This window comes from Cherax quadricarinatus, chromosome 78 (assembly GCF_038502225.1).
Source record: "Cherax quadricarinatus isolate ZL_2023a chromosome 78, ASM3850222v1, whole genome shotgun sequence".
NCBI lineage: Eukaryota > Metazoa > Arthropoda > Malacostraca > Decapoda > Parastacidae > Cherax > Cherax quadricarinatus.
The window spans coordinates 6,912,136-6,929,586 of record NC_091369.1 but is presented as its reverse complement, the minus strand read 5'-3'; the positions used below and the strand labels follow the sequence as shown (position 1 = coordinate 6,929,586).

General features: G+C 47.3%; 1 protein-coding gene across 1 annotated transcript in view; it reads right to left on the bottom strand.

Moving 5' to 3' along the window:
- The window catches only part of LOC128701641 (neprilysin-1), a 208,516-nt gene that overhangs the window by 14,891 nt on the left and 176,174 nt on the right, over positions 1-17,451 (bottom strand). Inside the window, exons 2-4 of the mRNA XM_070101634.1 lie at positions 4,667-4,708; positions 2,298-2,459; positions 1,887-1,970 (exon numbers count right to left, since the gene is read on the bottom strand). Of these exons, the coding sequence (XP_069957735.1) occupies positions 1,887-1,970; positions 2,298-2,459; positions 4,667-4,708 (288 nt within the window). The remainder of the gene's footprint in view (positions 1-1,886; positions 1,971-2,297; positions 2,460-4,666; positions 4,709-17,451) is intronic.

Here is a 17,451-nt window from a genome sequence, read left to right as displayed (position 1 = left end):
GGTGATTTGTCGTACTGTAAATTTAGGTTATCATGATTTGTTATGGCATAAATTGTCAGGTGATACATTAATGAATACAAAACAATCAAGAATCACCATATGTTACACTGCTCTCCACCACACGATCCATACACAACTCTTAGCTTTGTTAGTCTTCCCTGCAGTCAATATATTCTACTCAACAGAACACAACAGCAACCCAGTTTAGATATGATATGCATTACCACAAAGGTCTGTTAACTTACCCTCCCCACCTCGAAAGAAATGTATCGCACACCAGTTATAACACACCAGTATCTGCCACACTAGATGGAAAATACAGATGAGTGCCACACTCTCCATAAATGACAAACCAGATTTAGCATCGTACCCCCTCCCCCGCCGCACATCTCAGACGTCCCCTACGACCCTTCCTAACCAGTTTCATTTCTTACATGCAAACATAGCTAAGTTTTGCTTCTTTTGATGTAATTACATTATAGAAAGAGGTAGCAGAACACTGTTGATGTATCAGTTTTCTGAGGGAAAAATAACTTCTGCATCAGCTTACTGCTGTTCATATAAACTTACTCGTATTTATGCAAACTTACCGCCATTTATACAAACTTACCGCCATTTATACAAACTTACCGCCATTTATACAAACTTACCGCCATTTATACAAACTTACCGCCATTTATACAAACTTACCGCTATTTATACAAACTTACCGCCATTTATACAAACTTACCGTCATTTATACAAACTTACCGCCATTTATGCAAACTTACCGCCATTTATACAAACTTACCGCCATTTATACAAACTTACCGCCATTTATACAAACTTACCGGCATTTATACAAACTTACCGCCATTTATGCAAACTTACCGCCATTTATACAAACTTACCGCCATTTATACAAACTTACCGCCATTTATACAAACTTACCGGCATTTATACAAACTTACCGCCATTTATGCAAACTTACCGCCATTTATACAAACTTACCGCCATTTATACAAACTTACCGGCATTTATACAAACTTACCGCCATTTATACAAACTTACCGCCATTTATACAAACTTACCGGCATTTATACAAACTTACCGCCATTTATGCAAACTTACCGCCATTTATACAAACTTACCGCCATTTATACAAACTTACCGCCATTTATACAAACTTACCGGCATTTATACAAACTTACCGCCATTTATGCAAACTTACCGCCATTTATACAAACTTACCGCCATTTATACAAACTTACCGGCATTTATACAAACTTACCGCCATTTATACAAACTTACCGCCATTTATACAAACTTACCGGCATTTATACAAACTTACCGCCATTTATACAAACTTGCCGCCATTTATACAAACTTACCGCCATTTATACAAACTTACCGCCATTTATACAAACTTACCGCCATTTATACAAACTTACCGCCATTTATACAAACTTACCGCCATTTATACAAACTTACCGCCATTTATACAAACTTACGGCCATTTATGCAAACTTACCGCCATTTATACAAACTTACCGCCATTTATACAAACTTACCGGCATTTATACAAACTTACCGGCATTTATACAAACTTACCGCCATTTATACAAACTTACCGCCATTTATACAAACTTACCGCCATTTATACAAACTTACCGCCATTTATACAAACTTACCGCCATTTATACAAACTTACCGCCATTTATACAAACTTACCGCCATTTATGCAAACTTGCCGCCATTTATACAAACTTAACGCCATTTATACAAACTTACCGCCATTTATACAAACTTACCGCCATTTATACAAACTTACCGCCATTTATACAAACTTACCGCCATTTATACAAACTTACCGGCATTCATACATACTGGTATTCACACAAACTTACTGGTATTCATGCAAGCAGAGTAGAAGAGCTTGGCTTTCTTGGTGGCGTCACCCTCCACAGGACTCACCGGCATCTCTAACAACCCTGTTGGTAGATTGTTCAGTTAGTTATACGTCTTGGGAAGGTTCTGTGGTTACACTTCTTTAAGAGCCTGAATGGTTAGTTACAATTTTTGAAACTGTTACTCTTCTTATGATGGTTGTGTGGTTGGATATTGGTCTTGGTTGAATGAGTACATATACTGATTGCAGAGAACCGCTTATAATGGGGTTTCAGTGATTCTTTTTTAAATTTTGTACATGATACTGCCCTTTGTATGTTTGAAACCTCTGTCTACCTCAGTGAGACGCTGTCTACTTCAATGATCCACTGTCTGCCTAAATGATCCGCTGTCTACCTGACGGTACCTACCTCTGAGGATCTTCTGGAGCTGGTCAGCCATGACCTCGAAGGTGTTGATAGAGGCTCGGTCTTCAGGGATGATGTGCTTCTTGTTCCACATGCCACAGGCGTACTGGAAGAAGTCATTACACGGGTCTGCAGTCTGATCCATTGCCGCCAGTAAGGATGCAGCTGTCCACACAAGATACTGTTAAGCTCTTGTTTTTAATATAATAATAACAGCAATAATAACAATAATAATACCGTGAGCCTTCTTCCCAAGCTCTGTCTAATGCATTTTTTTGTAAATGCGATTAATTAAGTATATCCAAAATTGAATAGCACGTGGAAAGGCCTCATTAACATGTGTTTTTTTTCAGTTTTGGATCAGCTTTTCAATCGCATTTACAAATAAACTATAGAGGAGCTTTAAGAGAGCTAAATGAAATAATAATAATAATAATAATAATAATAATAATAATAATAATAATAATAAAAGTAATAAAATACATTAATAATAATAATATGAGCGTCTTGGGTTAGTTATTATTCGTTTGACCTTCGTCGTACCGGAGATGGGATCGTTATCCAAGGCACTGGAGCTGTTGTATCTTGGCCATCATGTGATCAAACCTGATTGACTCGCACTCCCCAGGCGCGGTATGACCCCTACGGACTTGACGGTCCTCCGTGAATGTAACATTGGATAACGTGGGTGAGTTGAGGACCATGTCAAAGCTACTCTGATGAGTTGGAAAAAGCACATGAGAGTGGATAAAGTAGTGATGATGTAGATAGGGAAGTGATGATGTACATAGGGAAGTGATGTTAATGTAGATAGGGAAGTGAGGTTAATGTAGATTGTGAAGTGATAGTGATGTTTATGCAGAGTATTTCGGGCAAATTAGGCTAATTTTGTCACCAGGATGTGACCCACACCAGTCGACTAATACCCAGGTACCTATTTACTGCTAGGTGAACAGGGACAGCAGGTGTCTTAAGTAAACCCGCCCATGCTAACCCGGAAATTCCCCTCTCCCTCCCTCTCCACCACTCATCTACAAAGGTATAGCAGATATATTTCATTGATCATTTCATATACATGACAAAGATCATCTTGGTCTTTCATTGCGAAAGAATTGTTTGAGACTTAATCCTGGAGCCAGAGTTAGTGGAGGCAAGTGTTACGACTTGACGTGCTGTTGGAGTGTGAGCAAGGTAACATATTATGAAGGGATTCAGGGAAAACTGGTTAGCCTGACTCGAGTCCTGGAGGTGGTAAGTACAGTGCCTGCACTATGATGAGACATGTTCCGAGACTAGCGTGAGCAAAGTTCCAAGGTCAGGTTGCAATGTTTACCAAGTTTTGAAGAGATCAGGTGAATATCGCTTACATTAGGTCGGTAATTACTCCTTACCTATAAACTCGTTCTTAGTGTAAATTTATTTCTTAACCTTCAAACATTATACAGGAGACAGTAATCGGTTTCTAATATTTATACGAAGATAATTGACAAGAATAATCACATTTGTCACGACTTTGCAAAATCCGTATAAACCACATTACGTTTTTTGTTCCACTTCCTTAAAGATTGTGTTAGTGCAGTCTACATGTCGTGATAGACTGTTATATTGTGGTCTACATGTCCTGATAGACTGTCATATTGTGGTCTACATGTCCTGATAGACTGTCATATTGTGGTCTACATGTCCTGATAGACTGTCATATTGTGGTCTACATGTCCTGATAGACTGTCATATTGTGGTCTACATGTCCTGATAGACTGTCATATTGTGGTCTACATGTCCTGATAGACTGTCATATTGTGGTCTACATGTCCTGATAGACTGTCATATTGTGGTCTACATGTCCTGATAGACTGTCATATTGTGGTCTACATGTCCTGATAGACTGTCATATTGTGGTCTACATGTCCTGATAGACTGTCATATTGTGGTCTACATGTCCTGATAGACTGTCATATTGTGGTCTACATGTCCTGATAGACTGTCATATTGTGGTCTACATGTCCTGATAGACTGTCATATTGTGGTCTACATGTCCTGATAGACTGTCATATTGTGGTCTACATGTCCTGATAGACTGTCATATTGTGGTCTACATGTCCTGATAGTTAAAATCTTTCTTCTCCATTGTCGTATGAACCCTCACCTGCAACTACAACATGATGGTATCCTCTGTCAGTGTTAGAAGTGTGCAGTGTGTTTCAGGCTATATCTTACAGTATATCTGTGTTCTTTAACACCATCAGCCAAAGTTTTTCTAGTGTGCCTATTGGAAAGCCAATCACATACACACAAGGTCTCAGTCTTAATTTTTTTTTTGACTGTGTTCTTAGAAGGTCTAAGAAATATACTACAAATCAAACACCACATACCTGTTTTAACACATTCCTTCGTTAAGCATATTCTTGACGTATCTGCAAAGAAAAAATAAGATTTTAAACGAAAATATTACTAATATATATCGTTACATTTCATCCTGAAATTCAAATTTACCAACACAAAAATATTATGTGAATTAATATATACATTTATCAAGTGGTTATATTTATATAGGTCCTATATATTATATACGGGAAATGAGATTATATAAATTTGTGGAGACTGTCAGTATACTTGGGCTGGAATTGCAGTAGAGTAAATGCGTTTATTCACAAATAGTGTCGTCACAATTAGAGAGGAAACGTTAGAAAGACTCCTGATCATCACTGACTGCTGTCAAGTGACAGCTGTGGCTTGATAATTACTTTAGACAGCAGTGAGTGTCGTGTGGCAAAAAAATATTCTCGTGTGACACAGGTTCAGTTTACACATTGTTTCAGTGTGCACAAAGTGAACATTGTTCACGCTGTGCACACTGAAACATACATAGTGTGTTCACACAGCATGTATTCTGTATCTTGGAGAGTTTGTGTATCTTTATTGTAGATGTTTCGCCATCCAGTGGCTTTATCAATACAAATTCAGTGATATAATGGGAAGACTGTAGAAGTATATAAGTATACAAAATACGTGGTAATGAGTCCTTCAGTCCTGGAGTTGGTGATGAGCATTGTAGTCTTACAGACTCCGGTGCTCATCAACAACTCCAAGGCTGAGGGACTGATTATCTCGTCTTTTGTATATAATTCTACTGTCTTCCCTTTATGTCCTTGAATTTGTATTGATAAAAGCACTGTAGTGCGAAACATCTACAATAAAGATACCCAGATGTTACACATGTGTCTAATTCTTCATCTTGTCGGTATTGTGTACCATACATGTACATCCTGCATCTTCCTGTATCTTACATAATGACCTTATATATCTTTTGTCTAGAGCGATCGACACTGAGAAAGCCAAAACTTCTTTGACTTAGCTTGTAACATTGAATAAGGCAATGTTATTTCTTTTAGAGTTTTTCAACATAAGTTTGTATGTTTCATACAGACTTAACCATGAATAATGTTAATGAGACAAACTGGGTACCGGAGGTATTTTACAATTAAGGAGAGTAAAGCACTACATGTTAGGGGGTAGTCAGGGCTAGTATTGTTTAGCTTTATATGAAGAGAATGTACACAAACAGTAATTTGTGAGAGTAATTAATTAATAGTACACACCAGTTGTGAGGTTCAGGAACTCTGACGAGCACACAGCCTGTCACAGCAGGAAGAGGAGATGAAAAGGATTAAATGATTAGGAGGAGAAGAGGGAGGAGACAAAAAATGAAGCGAGGGAGGAGGTAGAAGAATACGAGGGCCTGCTAGGCTACCCCCTTTCATTCTCCCCCATCAGGAAGGAAAGAAGAGTGCCTGCGGCCGCAGGAGGAAGAGGCACAGTAGGTCAGGGGGAGGGGGATGCTTCCCCGAGAGCTGATACCTCCTCCCTTGGGACGCTCAAGTTAAAGGGGACCATCCCGGACCCCTATTTTCACGCCTTGTCCGCCGTGCGCCCTTACTTTGCGATCACCTGTACGGCTCTTAATCACTCCTACTGCGTCGCCTTCGTCAGCTGGTACCGTTGCTAACTAGAACTCCATGTAAGGGCAGATCTGCGCCAGTTGAATGTTCACTGGAGCAAGGTTAAATCCCATGACTGATATCCGTAGAGTTTTATTATGTATACTTGCCTGTGTTGTAATGTATGTGGTGATGTAGTTTATGTGGTGATGTAGTGTATGTGGTGAAGTGCGGTGGTGGTGGTGGTTCAATGTGTGGTGGTGCGGTATGTGTTGATGGTGATGTAGTGTGTGGTGGTTGTGCAGTATGTGGTGGTAGTGATGTATGTGGTGGTGGTGATGTATGTGGTAGTGGTGCAGTGTGGTGGTGGTGGTGCAATGTTTGGTGGTGATGTATGTTGTGGTTGTCCATATGTGGTGGGAGTGATGTATGTGGCGGTGGTGCAGTGCGTGTGATGGTGCAGTGTGTGGTGGTGCAGTGTGTGGTGGTGCAGTATGTATGGTGGTGCAGTGTGTGGTGGTGCAGTGTGTGGTGGTGCAGTGTGTGGCGGTGGCGCAGTGTGTGTGGTGGTGGAGTATATGGTGGTGCAGTATGTGGTGCAACGTGTGGTGGTGCAGTATGTGGGAGTGATGTGGTGGTGATGCAGCGTGTGGTGGTGCAGCGTGTGGTGGTGCAGTGTGTGGGGTGGTGATATGGTGCAGTGTTTGTGGTGGTGCAGTATGTGGTGGTGCAGTATGTGGTGGTGCAGTGTTTGTGGTGGTGCAGTATGTGGTGGTGCAGTTTGTGGTGGTGCAGTGTTTGTGGTGGTGCAGTGTGTGGTAGTTGTGCAGTGTATGGTGGTGGTGCAGTGTGGTGGTGGTTGTGCAGTGTATGGTGGTTGTGTAGTGTATGGTGGTGGTGCAGTGTGTGGGGGTGGTGGTGCAATGTGTGGTGGTGGTGCAGTGTGTGGTGATGGTGGTGCAGTGTGTGGTGATGGTGGTGCAGTGTATGGTGATGATGGTGGTGCAGTGTGTGGTGGTGGTGGTGCAGTGTATGGTGATGGTGGTGTTGCAGTGTGGTGGTGGTGGTACAGTGTGTGGTGGTGCAGTGTGTGGTGGTTCAGTGTGTGGTGGTACAGTGTGTGGTGCAATGTGTGGTGGTACAGTGTGTGGTGGTACAGTGTGTGGTGGTACAATGTGTGGTGGTACAGTGCGTGGTGGCACAATGTGTGATGGTACAGTGTGTGGTGGTGCATTGTGTGGTGGTGCAGTGTGTGGTGGTGCAGTGTGTGTTGGTGCAGTGTGTGGTGGTGCTTTGTGTGGTGGTGCATTGTGTGGTACAGTGTTTGGTGGTGCAGTGTGTGGTGGTACAGTTTGTGGTACAGTGTTTGGTGGTACAGTGTGTGGTGATGCAGTGTGTGGTACAGTGTGTGGTGGTAGTGTGTGGTGGTGCAGTGTGTGGTGGTACAGTGTGTGTTGGTACAGTGTGTGGTACAGCGTGTGGTGGTACAGTGTGTGGTGGTGCAGTGTGTGGTACAGTGTGTGATGGTACAGTGTGTGGTGGTGCAGTGTGTGGTGGTACAGTGTGTGGTGATACAGTGTGTGGTAGTGTGTGGTGGTACAGTGTGTGGTACAGTGTGTGGTGGTACAGTGTGTGGTGGTGCAGTGTGTGGTACAGAGTGGTACAGTGTGTGGTGGTACAGTGTGTGGTGATGCAGTGTGTGGTACAGTGTGGTGGTAGTGTGTGGTGGTGCAGTGTGTGGTGGTACAGTGTGTGGTGGTGGTGTGTGGTGGTACAGTGTGTGGTACAGTGTGTGGTGGTAGTGTGTGGTGGTGGTGTGTGGTGGTACAGTGTGTGGTACAGTGTGTGGTGGTACAGTGTGTGGTAGTGCAGTGTGTGGTACAGTGTGTGGTGGTACAGTGTGTGGTACAGTTTGTGGTGGTACAGTGTGTGGTGGTGTGGTACAGTGTGTGGTGGTAGTGTCTGGTGGTAGTGTCTGGTGGTAGTATGTGGTGGTACAGTGTGTGGTGGTACAGTGTGTGGTACAGTGTCTGGTGGTACAGTGTGTGGTGGTGCAGTGTGTGGTACAGTGTGTGGTGGTGCAGTGTGTGGTACAGTGTGTGGTGGTACAGTGTGTGGTGGTGCAGTGTGTGGTGGTACAGTGTGTGGTGGTACAGTGTATGGTACAGTGTGTGGTGGTACAGTGTGTGGTGGTGCAGTGTGTGGTACAGTGTGTGGTGGTACAGTGTGTGGTGGTGCAGTGTGTGGTACAGTGTGTGGTGGTACAGTGTGTGGTGGTAGTGTCTGGTGGTAGAGTGTGTGGTGGTACAGTGTGTGGTGGTACAGTGTGTGGTAGTGTGTGGTGGTACAGTGTGTGGTGGTACAGTGTGTGGTGGTACAGTGTCTGGTGGTAGTGTGTGGTGGTACAGTGTGTGGTACAGTGTGTGGTGGTGCAGTGTGGTAGTGTGTGGTGGTACAGTGTCTGGTGGTAGAGTGTGTGGTGGTACAGTGTGTGGTAGTGTGTGGTGGTACAGTGTGTGGTGGTACAGTGTGTGGTACAAAGTGTGGTGGTACAGTGTCTGGTGGTAGAGTGTGGTGGTACAGTGTCTGGTGGTAGAGTGTGTGGTGGGACAGTGTGGTACAGTGTGGTGGTACAGTGTGTGGTGGCGCAGTGTGGTAGTGTGTGGTGGTACAATGTGTGGTGGTACAGTGTGTGGTGGTACAGTGTCTGGTGGTAGAGTGTGTGGTGGTACAGTGTGTGGTAGTGTGTGGTGGTACAGTGTCTGGTGGTAGAGTGTGTGGTGGTACAGTGTGTGGTACAGTGTGGTGGTACAGTGTGTGGTGGTGCATTGTGGTAGTGTGTGGTGGTACAGTGTGTGGTACAGTGTGGTGGTGCAGTGTGGTAGTGTGTGGTGGTACAGTGTGTGGTGGTGCAGTGTGGTAGTGTGTGGTGGTACAATGTGTGGTACAGTGTGGTGGTACAGTGTGTGGTGGTACAGTGTGGTAGTGTGTGGTGGTACAGTGTCTGGTGGTAGAGTGTGTGGTGGTACAGTGTGTGGTACAGTATGGTGGTACAGTGTATGGTGGTGCAGTGTGGTAGTGTGTGGTGGTACAATGTGTGGTGGTACAGTCAGTGTACTCATAAAACTTGACTAACCTCAGAATCTACGACATTTGAGTGTTTACTGTTGTTGCAAAATGAACTCTGGCTACTACTCTCCGTAGACTTCTCGAAGATAACATTAAATTTTAATATAGTATTATATATACGTATGTCGTGCCGAATAGGTAAAACTTGCGATTTTGGCTTAAATAGCAACGCTCTTCTTGCCGAATAAGGCTAGCAAAAATTTGTGTATGCAATAATTTTGCAAAAATCATTCTAAACCTAACGAAGAGAGAGAGAGAGGGAGAGGGAAAGAGGAAGGACGAGAGGGATGCAAGAGGGTGCCTGCAGCTAGTACCCTGACCTAGATACTTCTTTCTCTGCTCCTCACCCCCTGAGCCTCACCCTCCTCTCTCTGGGGGAGCTCTGAAGGAAGGTTCACCCTGCTGCTGACATTACCTTGTTCCAAGGTCGTCCTCCACCAGTGTAACTGACACTACTTTGTTCCAAGGTCGTCCTCCACCAGTGTAACCTGACACTACCTTGTTCCAAGGTCGTCCTCCACCAGTGTAACCTGACACTACCTTGTTCCAAGGTCGTCCTCCACCAGTGTAACTGACACTACTTTGTTCCAATGTCGTCCTCCGCCAGTGTAACCTGACACTACCTTGTTCCAAGGTCGTCCTCCACCAGTGTAACATGACACTACTTTGTTCCAAGGTCGTCCTCCACCAGTGTAACCTGACACTACCTTGTTCCAAGGTCGTCCTCCACCAGTGTAACTGACACTACTTTGTTCCAATGTCGTCCTCCGTCAGTGTAACCTGACACTACCTTGTTCCAAGGTCGTCCTCCACCAGTGTAACATGACACTACTTTGTTCCAAGGTCGTCCTCCACCAGTGTAACCTGACACTACCTTGTTCCAAGGTCGTCCTCCACCAGTGTAACCTGACACTACCTTGTTCCAAGGTCGTCCTCCACCAGTGTAACCTAACACTACCTTGTTCCAAGGTCGTCCTCCACCAGTGTAACCTAACACTACCTTGTTCCAAGGTCGTCCTCCACCAGTGTAACCTAACACTACCTTGTTCCAAGGTCGTCCTCCACCAGTGTAACCTAACACTACCTTGTTCCAAGGTCGTCCTCCACCAGTGTAACATGACACTACTTTGTTCCAAGGTCGTCCTCCACCAGTGTAACCTGACACAACCTTGTTCCAAGGTCGTCCTCCACCAGTGTAACCTGACACTACCTTGTTCCAAGGTCGTCCTCCACCAGTGTAACCTAACACTACCTTGTTCCAAGGTCGTCCTCCACCAGTGTAACCTAACACTACCTTGTTCCAAGGTCGTCCTCCACCAGTGTAACCTAACACTACCTTGTTCCAAGGTCGTCCTCCACCAGTGTAACCTAACACTACCTTGTTCCAAGGTCGTCCTCCACCAGTGTAACATGACACTACTTTGTTCCAAGGTCGTCCTCCACCAGTGTAACCTGACACTACCTTGTTCCAAGGTCGTCCTCCACCAGTGTAACCTGACACTACCTTGTTCCAAGGTCGTCCTCCACCAGTGTAACCTAACACTACCTTGTTCCAAGGTCGTCCTCCACCAGTGTAACCTAACACTACCTTGTTCCAAGGTCGTCCTCCACCAGTGTAACCTAACACTACCTTGTTCCAAGGTCGTCCTCCACCAGTGTAACCTAACACTACCTTGTTCCAAGGTCGTCCTCCACCAGTGTAACATGACACTACTTTGTTCCAAGGTCGTCCTCCACCAGTGTAACCTGACACTACCTTGTTCCAAGGTCGTCCTCCACCAGTGTAACCTGACACTACCTTGTTCCAAGGTCGTCCTCCACCAGTGTAACCTAACACTACCTTGTTCCAAGGTCGTCCTCCACCAGTGTAACCTAACACTACCTTGTTCCAAGGTCGTCCTCCACCAGTGTAACCTAACACTACCTTGATCCAAGGTCGTCCTCCACCAGTGTAACCTAACACTACCTTGTTCCAAGGTCGTCCTCCACCAGTGTAACATGACACTACTTTGTTCCAAGGTCGTCCTCCACCAGTGTAACCTGACACTACCTTGTTCCAAGGTCGTCCTCCACCAGTGTAACCTGACACTACCTTGTTCCAAGGTCGTCCTCCACCAGTGTAACCTAACACTACCTTGTTCCAAGGTCGTCCTCCACCAGTGTAACCTAACACTACCTTGTTCCAAGGTCGTCCTCCACCAGTGTAACCTAACACTACCTTGTTCCAAGGTCGTCCTCCACCAGTGTAACTGACACTACTTTGTTCCAAGGTCGTCCTCCACCAGTGTAACCTGACACTACCTTGTTCCAAGGTCGTCCTCCACCAGTGTAACCTGACACTACCTTGTTCCAAGGTCGTCCTCCACCAGTGTAACCTGACACTACCTTGTTCCAAGGTCGTCCTCCACCAGTGTAACTGACACTACTTTGTTCCAATGTCGTCCTCCGCCAGTGTAACCTGACACTACCTTGTTCCAAGGTCGTCCTCCACCAGTGTAACATGACACTACTTTGTTCCAAGGTCGTCCTCCACCAGTGTAACCTGACACTACCTTGTTCCAAGGTCGTCCTCCACCAGTGTAACTGACACTACTTTGTTCCAATGTCGTCCTCCGTCAGTGTAACCTGACACTACCTTGTTCCAAGGTCGTCCTCCACCAGTGTAACATGACACTACTTTGTTCCAAGGTCGTCCTCCACCAGTGTAACCTGACACTACCTTGTTCCAAGGTCGTCCTCCACCAGTGTAACCTGACACTACCTTGTTCCAAGGTCGTCCTCCATCAGTGTAACCTAACACTACCTTGTTCCAAGGTCGTCCTCCACCAGTGTAACCTAACACTACCTTGTTCCAAGGTCGTCCTCCACCAGTGTAACCTAACACTACCTTGTTCCAAGGTCGTCCTCCACCAGTGTAACGTAACACTACCTTGTTCCAAGGTCGTCCTCCACCAGTGTAACATGACACTACTTTGTTCCAAGGTCGTCCTCCACCAGTGTAACCTGACACTACCTTGTTCCAAGGTCGTCCTCCACCAGTGTAACCTGACACTACCTTGTTCCAAGGTCGTCCTCCACCAGTGTAACCTAACACTACCTTGTTCCAAGGTCGTCCTCCACCAGTGTAACCTAACACTACCTTGTTCCAAGGTCGTCCTCCACCAGTGTAACCTAACACTACCTTGTTCCAAGGTCGTCCTCCACCAGTGTAACCTAACACTACCTTGTTCCAAGGTCGTCCTCCACCAGTGTAACATGACACTACTTTGTTCCAAGGTCGTCCTCCACCAGTGTAACCTGACACTACCTTGTTCCAAGGTCGTCCTCCACCAGTGTAACCTGACACTACCTTGTTCCAAGGTCGTCCTCCACCAGTGTAACCTAACACTACCTTGTTCCAAGGTCGTCCTCCACCAGTGTAACCTAACACTACCTTGTTCCAAGGTCGTCCTCCACCAGTGTAACCTAACACTACCTTGTTCCAAGGTCGTCCTCCACCAGTGTAACCTAACACTACCTTGTTCCAAGGTCGTCCTCCACCAGTGTAACATGACACTACTTTGTTCCAAGGTCGTCCTCCACCAGTGTAACCTGACACTACCTTGTTCCAAGGTCGTCCTCCACCAGTGTAACCTGACACTACCTTGTTCCAAGGTCGTCCTCCACCAGTGTAACCTAACACTACCTTGTTCCAAGGTCGTCCTCCACCAGTGTAACCTAACACTACCTTGTTCCAAGGTCGTCCTCCACCAGTGTAACCTAACACTACCTTGTTCCAAGGTCGTCCTCCACCAGTGTAACCTAACACTACCTTGTTCCAAGGTCGTCCTCCACCAGTGTAACATGACACTACTTTGTTCCAAGGTCGTCCTCCACCAGTGTAACCTGACACTACCTTGTTCCAAGGTCGTCCTCCACCAGTGTAACCTGACACTACCTTGTTCCAAGGTCGTCCTCCACCAGTGTAACCTAACACTACCTTGTTCCAAGGTCGTCCTCCACCAGTGTAACCTAACACTACCTTGTTCCAAGGTCGTCCTCCACCAGTGTAACCTAACACTACCTTGTTCCAAGGTCGTCCTCCACCAGTGTAACCTAACACTACCTTGTTCCAAGGTCGTCCTCCACCAGTGTAACCTGACACTACCTTGTTCCGAGGTCGTCCTCCACCAGTGTAACCTGACACTACCTTGTTCCGAGGTCGTCCTCCACCAGTGTAACCTGACACTACCTTGTTCCAAGGTCGTCCTCCACCAGTGTAACCTGACACTACTTTTCTCCGGGGTCGTCCACATATAAACATACACACATGATTGAGGTGTATAAATGGAAAACAGGAATAAATAAAGAGGATGTAAATAACGTGCTAAAAATATCTAACCATGACAAGACTCGCAGCATTGGATTTAGGTTGGAAACACTGAGATTTAGAAAAGATGTAAGAAGGTATTGGTTTGATAATAGAGTAGTGGATGAGTGGAACAAACTACCGAGTAGCGTCACTCAAGGTATTACCTTTAAAATAAGTTAGATAAGTACATGAATGAGTGTAGGTGGGTGTGACTTGAACCTGCCTAGCATGGGCCAGTAGGCCTGCTGTAGTGCTCCTTCCTTCTTAAGTGGGTGTGACTTGGACCTGCCTAGCATGGGCCAGTAGGCCTGCTGTAGTGCTCCTTCTTAAGTGGGTGTGACTTGGACCTGCCTAGCATGGGCCAGTAGGCCTGTTGTAGTGTTCCTTTCTCTTATTCTTATTTTTAACGTTTCCCAATAATAATAATAATAATAATAATAATAATAATATAAAAGCTAAGATTTTGTTGGGATTTTTAACCCCGGAGGGTTAGCCACCCAGGATAACCCAAGAAAGTCAGTGCGTCATCGAGGACTGTCTTATTTCCACTGGTGTCCTCAGTCTTGTCCCCCAGGATGCGACCCACACCAGTCGAGTAACACCCAGGTACCTATTTACTTGCTAGGTGAACAGGGACAGCAGGTGTAAGGAAACAAACCCACTATTCCCACCCTTGCCGGGGATCGAACCACGGACGCTCAGTGTGTGAAGCGAGAGCGTTGCCTACCAGACTGTTGTATTAAATTTAATTTCTACGGGTTTAGCTCTTCCTGATAAAAGTCAGAGAACATTTACTTAGCGATTTCCTTCAAATCTTAAATTATTAAATTAGTTTAGGTGAGATCTTAAATATATTGTGTGCAGCCAGAGCACCAGGATTTCCCGAGGGTAATTTACGTAACGCTAGTGAGGAGGTACCGGGGGACCGGTGACGCTGGGGTGCTGTCACCGGTACAGGGGGAGAGGTGCTGGTACTGGGACAGAGGAGGAACCGGGGGATGGGTGAAGCTGGGGTGCTGTCACCGGTACAGGGGGAGAGGTGCTGGTACTGGGACAGAGGAGGAACCGGGGGACCGATGAGGCTGGGGTGCTGTCACCGATACAGGGGGAGAGGTGCTGGTACTGGGACAGGAGGAACCGGGGGATGGGTGAAGCTGGGGTGCTGTCACCGGTACAGGAGGAGAGGTGCTGGTACTGGGACAGAGAAGGAACCGGGGGATGGGTGAAGCTGGGGTGCTGTCACCAGTACAGGGGGAGAGGTGCTGGTACTGGGACAGAGGAGGAACCGGGGGATGGGTGAAGCTGGGGTGCTGTCACCGGTACAGGGGGAGAGGTGCTGGTACTGGGACAGAGGAGGAACCGGGGGACCGATGAGGCTGGGGTGCTGTCACCGATACAGGGAGAGAGGTGCTGGTACTGGGACAGAGGAGGAACCGGGAGATGGGTGAAGCTGGGGTGCTGTCACCGGTACAGGGGGAAGAGGTGATGGTACTGGGACAGGAGGAACCGGAGGATGGGTGAAGCTGGGGTGCTGTCACCGGTACAGGGGGAGAGGTGCTGGTACTGGGACACCGGGGGATGGGTGAAGCTGGGGTGCTGTCACCGGTACAGGGTTAGAGGTGCTGGTACTGGGACAGGAGGAACCGGGGGATGGGTGAAGCTGGGGTGCTGTCACCGGTACAGGGGGAGAGGTGCTGGTACTGGGACAAAGGAGTAACCGGGGGATGGGTGAAGCTGGGGTGCTGTCACCGGTACAGGGTTAGAGGTGCTGGTACTGGGACAGAGGAGGAACCGAGGGATGGGTGAAGCTGGGGTGCTGTCACCGGTACAGGGGGATAGGTGCTGGTACTGGGACAGAGGAGGAACCGGGGGATGGGTGAAGCTGGGGTGCTGTCACCGGTACAGGGGGAGAGGTGATGGTACTTGGACAGAGGAGGAACGGGGGGATGGGTGAAGCTGGGGTGCTGTCACCGGTACAGGGGGAGAGGTGCTGGTACTGGGACAGAGGAGGAACCGGGGGATGGGTGAAGCTGGGGTGCTGTCACCGGTACAGGGGGAGAGGTGCTGGTACTGGGACAGAGGAGGAACCGGGGCATGGGTGAAGCTGGGGTGCTGTCACCGGTACAGGGGGAGAGGTGCTGGTACTGGGAGAGAGAAGGAACCGGGGGATGGGTAAAGCTGGGGTGCTGTCACCGGCACAGGGGGAGAGGTGCTGGTACTGGGACAGAGGAGGAACCGGGGGATGGTGGGGTGCTGTCACCGGTACAGGGGGAGAGGTGCTGGTACTGGGACAGAGGAGGAACCGGGGGATGGGTGAAGCTGGGGTGCTGTCACCGGTACAGGGGGAGAGGTGCTGGTACTGGGACAGAGGAGGAACCGGGGGATGGGTGAAGCTGGGGTGCTGTCACCGGCACAGGGGGAGAGGTGCTGGTACTGGGACAGAGGAGGAACCGGGGGATGGTGGGGTGCTGTCACCGGTACAGGGGGAGAGGTGCTGGTACTGGGACAGAGGAGGAACCGGGGGATGGGTGAAGCTGGCGTGCTGTCACCGGTACAGGGGGAGAGGTGCTGGTACTGGGACAGAGGAGGAACCGGGGGATGGGTGAAGCTGGGGGTGCTGTCACCGGTCCAGGGGGAGAGGTGCTGGTACTGGGACAGAGGAGGAACCGGGGGATGGGTGAAGCTGGGGTACTGTCACCGGTACAGGGGGAGAGGTGCTGGTACTGGGACAGAGGAGGAACCGGGGGATGGGTGAAGCTGGGGTGCTGTCACTGGTACATGGGGAGAGATGCTGGTACTGGGACAGAGGAGGAACCGGGGGATTGGTGAAGCTGGCGTGCTGTCACCGGTACATGGGGAGAGGTGCTGGCACTGGGACAGAGGAGGAACCGGGGGATGGGTGAGGCTGGGGAAAGTGCTGTCACTGGTACAGGGGGAGTGGTGTAAGTACCGGGAGAGAGGAGGCTAGAAGACTAGGAAGGTTTTGCTATTGTCACCAGCACAAAGCGAGTGTGTGTGTACTCACCTATTTGTGGTTGCAGGGGTCGAGTGTGTGTGTGTGTGTGTGTGTGTGTGTGTGTGTGTGTGTGTGTGTGTGTGTGTGTGTGTACTCGCATATTTGTGTTTGTTGCGGGGGTTGATTCTCAGCTCCTGGCCCTGCTTCTTAACTTACCACTCTTCAGATTCACTCTCAACCTCGTGGACTCTATCGTACCTGCTCTTAAAACTATGTATGAAGCTTGTTTGTGCATGCATTAATATGTGTACTGCTCGTGAAGACGTATTTTGAACGGGAGGAGACTGAAATTAGTTCTGTAGCTTATCACAGCACGTATGTGTTGGCATCAGGAGTAACATGTTCAGTGGTACTGGGCACCTGATGTTTACAACATTGATTGCTCAGTGGATTAAGGAGTCTTGGAATTTTGTCAGGCTTCTCGCTGGGCTTGATAAAGTATCGGAAATTCGATTCCCAGCCAGTCGCAGTATTGTTATATGCTTAAAACCACTCGTTCGTGGATGCATTAATATATCTACTTGAGTCTTGGAGGTGGAAAGTAGAATGCTTGCACTTAAAGGAGGGGGCTAGGATATTTACTGTTTGGAGTAACATCTAAACTGTCGTATCTGCGCTCCTCTGCAAACACAGTGATAGTGTCACTGATGAATAGGCAAATTTGGTCAGTTAGCAAGAACTCATTTAAAATTAAGTCCTTTCTAAAATTTTATCTTATACGTT